The sequence below is a fragment of the Lepisosteus oculatus genome, chromosome 5 (assembly GCF_040954835.1).
Source record: "Lepisosteus oculatus isolate fLepOcu1 chromosome 5, fLepOcu1.hap2, whole genome shotgun sequence".
Lineage (NCBI taxonomy): Eukaryota > Metazoa > Chordata > Actinopteri > Semionotiformes > Lepisosteidae > Lepisosteus > Lepisosteus oculatus.
In genome coordinates, this window is record NC_090700.1 from 33,290,419 (window position 1) to 33,296,464 (window position 6,046).

Below are 6,046 nucleotides of genomic sequence, written 5' to 3' on the forward strand. Positions count from 1 at the left end.
CTTTTGCATTTTTTTCGTTGTTAAGGCAATTTCAGTTACACCTCAATTAGCACAGGAATTGCCACATTAGCAGCACACTGTAAGTACCCTGAAAATTAAGACCAAACTGCAACAAATCTAAAACTGTCCTCAAGCCTGTAATTTGTGACTTGTTCGACATTATGTGGATTATGTGTAACTAAACTGTATCTGCAACCAATCCCAAAAAATCTCACTCCTCCTTGGAAAAAGTCAATGTATTGTTATTGGAGCTGGAGGAACTGAGTAAGCATAATATAGAGGAAATAACAAAGCCCATGTTCATGGCGATTTGCATCCTGAATCATTAAAGCAACAGCGCAGTAAAACTGGTGCTGTCTCTGACTGTCAGGTTGTCAAAAGTGAAATAGAGCATTCTGTCCAGTTCTCTCATCTAATAACGTATCACCACTCTGCTCTACCCTAAGTCCTGCTAACATACAGTACAATTAGAGACTTAAAGCTGGTGAAGTCTAAACAATAGACACAGTAACTTCAATTGGTGCCAGTGACACCAAAAACACAAAGCATTTGTGGGAGCTCTGTGAGATATGCATTCAGGACTCCATGTCAACAAGAGTGTGCTGTCTCCTTGGAGTTAAGATTGCTAACATTGTTGAAAGAGCAGACAAAGGCAGGTAAAAACCTAATTGTTTTTTGTTTTCCATATTAGGACAAATAATATTGATACAAGCAGCAAACTGGCTATGTTAAACAAACTCACAGATCTACGAAAACAAACAAAAAGAGCACCACCCAGTCACTTGTCTTCTCATGAAACCTGCCTGCACCACACGAAAGTGCAAAACTGTAAATATCAATCGATAAACATAAAACCTGATTGAGAACACATCAGCTTTCCTGGCCACTGGAAACCTAAGGAAAAAAGTATCTGAAGAGAAATGAAAAATCAGAGATTCCTATTTAACCTAGAATAAAAATGAAAGCAAATAAATCAACAGGGAACAGAGGTATATTCATTTTACATTCTCGAATCAGAACAACTGTCAAGCAAAATATGACACCTACTGTACCTGCATAAAACCACTCCTGCTTTCAGTATTTTCCTGAGGTTTTACTGTGAATACAGGCCCCGAGCTTGTTTTGGGGGGTACATACAGCTTAAAATTGAATGGTCTTGCTTTCTCCATGTTGTCTTCAAAATACCAGACCTGCGACATCAGAAACATAGTGACCAATATAAGAGTAACAAGGATGATAGTCTTTGTAGTTAATTTTATTAAATATAGTCTTTTAATCTATTATATGCATAGACGTTATATGCATTTAGCTATTTTTATTTATTGCCAGTTTTAAAATATCGTTTTTTAATTGTATACACTGTGCCCTTTTGTTTATTTTTATTAGTAAATAGCTCGTCTAATTCGCCAAGTAAAATTACAATATGTTGCTTAACCACAAAAACATGTCACTGAAACCGTGATTAACACATTATGTCGTCTCAGTATTGACAGTATTTTTAACTACGCTGCAAAAACCTGAAATCTCAAATATACAACTTGCTCCCTATACACATATTTTCCTAACGTATATACTGTACACATAGCTTACTGGCATATTGCTAATAATAACAGAAAGAAATAAAGTAAACACTTTTAAGTAGTGATAATAAATTTAGTTTTTCTTCGTATTCAGAAAACAAAAAAAATAAATTGCTGGGTTGTGTGTAGCGCCCGACTCTTAATTGCGAGTACACGCACTACGAAATAAACGTTTTTGAAGTCGGAAATAAGATATAAAATATCAAACATCTCTGAAAGATCTATTACCTGTGTATATACTTAATTATCAAAATATAAATTTTAAAAGGTTAAATTTTACTTAATAGTACACCTGTTTCTGCAGGTCTCGGTACTGCGCCTACCCACCTGCGCGAGAATAACTGCCAGATTTCAAATCCGGCTGCGTGCACTCGGCGAGCGCGCGCCACGCAGCTGAGAACCTGCTGAAAGAGCACCTGATAGCGTCAAATGCGTTTTTAATTTGTAATTTTTATGTTGCGGACTACCTCTGCGTTGATTGACGTTCACTATACTTACTTTTATTTACTATTTATTTTTGCTATTGTTTTACCATTTTACAATAATATCAGAAATTACTGTGGGTGTGTACAAATCCTTTGCCAAGATTACTAAACTGCACACCTGGAAATGGAAGAATCAAGCATGGAAATGTAGTAGAATTACATTGAACGTGTAATAATTATGCTCTTTTGTTTTGAAAAATGTTTAGTGAATTGCCCCTTCCCTTCCAACTGACATTGTCAAAGTATTTTAACGACAAAAGTAACAGAATGGAACGGTCACAAACGAGAGGGATGTCATTCAGACCATCTAGTTTATGCGGTTTCTCAGAAGGTAAAGGATCTGAGAGCCTTATTTAGCTGTTCAGCAACAGGGCTGGGCATTTTGGTTCGGATTCCCATATACACTTTGTGTCAAGAAGTGCTTTCTAATGTTCACTTTTGTTAATGCAATTCCCACTGATGTCATCATCTGGTTCATCCATCAAAGTTGAATCTGAAGAATCCACAGGCTGACATTGTTAAAATATTTGATACAATGTGGATATAAAGCGAGATCAGGTGTAGTTTGCAGGTTTTAATCAAAAGGTGCTGATCAAACGGTGCCTCTAAACACTCCTGCCTGGAACCTGGCACCAGAGTGTGAGAGTTGCCTACCCCTAGTATAGTCAGGATAGAAAGACTGATAAAAATAATTGCGGTAGTTATGGTGATTTGTAACTGGGAAGAGAAAAAATGAGGAAAAACAATTTTTACACATTTAAATTGCATTGTCCCCAAGATAAAACTACTATTCCGCGTATCAGCTATGTCACTTTTAAGTTTATGTGGACAAATATCTATGCAGCCATTATTTACACACGTTTTGAAAATTTGAATCCAGTTTTGCATGGAAGATGCCTACAGAAGTAGTTTTGTGCTAGTTCAAACAAGGAAGCAAAAAAGCAAAGAAACGCAGCTCTCTTGGCTGACAGTCCTATCTGCTAGCATAACAGACTTTGCTTTGGAAATTAGAAGTGAAACTAAGCTCACCAGCAGGCATGTTTGTTAATTCCAGCTACAGCAGAACAGCACAGGGATTGAGATCTGATCCCCACCAGACAGGTGTTTTTTTTTTTTATTTTACTCCATCAATTTAAAAAAGGAATTAAAACAAACTGCTTTGAAACAGCTGGCACAACCCTAAAAAATAAAAATAAAAATATTAAACTTATAAATCTTATTTATAACCCAGGTTTGATTGTTTTCTGAGACCATATCTTGAATATATTGTCCTTGCACTGTATTTTGCACTAGTTACCTTTAATTTATTGCTGTCTTCACCTGTATGGTGAAGCATGTAAGAGAGAGTTACAATGTGTTTTTTACACTGGGTAAATAAACTCAGTAACTCTCAGGAAAATAGTTGCTTAACACAGCTGCGTTTTTAGTATAGAACCCCTAATGTCACGATCGTTACTCCTCCTCTTAAGGGCGCTCCAGCCCTTCCTCGTTCCGTCCCATTCCCCACACCAATATTTTATAGAGTTGGGTAAAAGAGACACAAACAGTCAAGATACAATAGCTGCAGGTCTGCTTTCGCTTCGAATGGTTCTCAAAATGCAGCCCTCTAGCACATCTGTCCTTAAACAGCACTGGGACCCTGGGTTCAATTTTGGAAACGGGGGTGCTGACTATGTGGAGTTTATATGTTCTCCCCATTTTTGTTTGGGTTTCCTCTTGGTGATCCGGTTTCCTCCCATAGACTAAAAACATACTTGTAGGTCTATTATCTCTTGGGAAAACTGACCCTGGTGTGAATGTGTGCGAGTCTGTGTCTGTGTGTGCACTGGGATGGACTAGCATCATGTCTGCAGTGTACATGTCCTTGCACCTATTGCCTGCTGGGATAGGATGCTCTCCTGCAACCCAGAACTGGATAAAGCAATTAGAAATTGGTTGGATTGACAGAAAAAAAAATACCTATTAATTATTTATCTATAAATACATACATGATAAAAACACTTTGAAATGAATTGCCAAGAAGGTGATCTTCAAATAAACATGTTATTTACAATATTAACATGAAGTAACACATTAAGGATAGCATGGTGGAGCAGTAGTTAGCATTGCTGCCTTGCAGTGCTGGGGCCCAAGGTTTGATTCCTGAGGTGCTTTCTGTGTGGAGTTTGTATGTTCTCCCCATATTGGCATTGGTTTCTTTCCACAGTCCTGTCTATGATGTACAGCCTCCTGTCTTTTCCCTGTTGCTTGCTAGATTGGGCTCTGACTCCCCACAACCCTCTATTGGATAAAGAGGTTAGAAAATGAGTGACGTGATACATTTAAGAATATGAGAGCCACAAGCAGCCTACAGGCCACACAAATAATATCACAAATGAAAAACAGTTTTTGTTCATTTACAGTGAAATACAAAACTTAAAAGTGACAATTGTTTCGATAAGGCCAATAGCTTTGACATTAGTCAAGCCTTTGACACACTTCTATACTACTCTTCTTAACTGACTATTTTGTATCTAAAATTACTTGCTTCCCAGGTTTAATAAACCTTAATTCAGTCCTTCATCTAAAACAAGGGTTACCAAATCAAGTTCAGTTTTTCATTCCAGTTAAATTATTTAAAACATATGTTGAATTAGCTGGATCAATTGAACAGATTTAGGTCTGCAGCTGCTGTTGATTTACAGAATGTATTCCTCCAGGACTGGACTTACGGGCCTTGGATTTATTTTTCAGTCAGTGTGTTTCTACTATACAGATAAAAAGCCACTAAAATGGTCACCCAAAACAAAGAAGGACTGTGGTAATTGGTCACATTAGGTGTTTGTCATGTCAGCACCTGACTCCAGAGCTGTGGGGTAGGCTAACATTACCATGGTAAACAGCCACACCTTCACTCTTCTGTCAACGCTGGTTATAAAAGACACATAATTGAAGAAAGATGTGATGTGAAGATGTGAAGACCGGGTTACTGATTCCTTTGTGCACAAGGACTGGACTTCTTGTGATACCAGACATTCCAGGCTTAGAGTTATGGCAGGAAAGGGGGATAAGGATTCCAGATGCCCCCCTTCTCAAGGAAGGAAACCTAACACTGACCATTTGGCCAAAGTCTGTGAACTGTCGGAACACCGTGGCCTCCCCCCATTGCTATAGTAATGAACTACGTCAGAAGCAGCAGAAAAGGGCTATATAAACTGGAAGTTTTGTACTGGCACTTTGAACAATACTTCTGTTTTATTGTTCCTTGCATACAATAAAACTCATCTGTTTAACTTCATCTCGGGATCCAGAACTCATTTGTCTGTTACATCATAATCAAACAAAAGGCCTCTGTGCTATTATGAGCACCTCAGCCTTTCGTGGTGCAGGCTACATAAGGTCAGGTCAGACTGCACTCGGCACGCTGGCACAAAGTCTGCTCTAGTGAAGTCTTCTAGTGAAGAATTTGCTCCTTGCTTTGTTCTCTAGTTCCTGTGTTCCTCTATTCCTGGTTCCCTGTTTGCTACCTGTGTTCCCTCTCTAGTGCTTGTTTTTTATTCCTAGCCTGCTACTGGATCTCCCCATATGCTTGAATAACTTCAATGTGTAATATGTACAACTTGCACAGAGTTGGTATGGACTCTGGCTTGCTCAACCTACTCTCACGGATTTCCCCTCATGTTTTGGACAGGGTTTCGTTTGTTCTTTTCGACCTTGACTCCTACCTGCATGACCATGAACTGGAAGAGCGCCTCTGGACAGGAACCTGGCAGCCCGTGTGCACTTTCAGCCACAGCCCCTCCAGCTGGCAAACAAAGTGCTCGGCACAGCACCACTCCGCCTGTCACTACTCGGCCAGAGCTCGCGTTCCGCTCACACCTGTTTTGCTTGACTTCCCCCCCTCCTCCACTTTGCTGCTTGCGTTATGCTTGGCAAAGCTCGCCTGACAAAAGTCCTCTCCTGTCTGCCAGAGTGGTGGACCTAACAGCGGTCCGTTAAAAT

General features: G+C 39.3%; 1 protein-coding gene across 1 annotated transcript in view; it reads right to left on the reverse strand.

Annotated features, from left to right (window-relative positions):
* The window catches only part of sycp1 (synaptonemal complex protein 1), a 28,053-nt gene extending 26,124 nt beyond the window's left edge, over nucleotides 1-1,929 (reverse strand). The window contains exons 1-2 of the mRNA XM_069190305.1: nucleotides 1,908-1,929; nucleotides 1,053-1,190 (exon numbers count right to left, since the gene is read on the reverse strand). Coding sequence (XP_069046406.1) covers nucleotides 1,053-1,169 — 117 coding nt within the window. The 5' untranslated portion in view covers nucleotides 1,170-1,190; nucleotides 1,908-1,929. The remainder of the gene's footprint in view (nucleotides 1-1,052; nucleotides 1,191-1,907) is intronic.
* Between the last annotated feature and the right edge of the window lie 4,117 nt (nucleotides 1,930-6,046).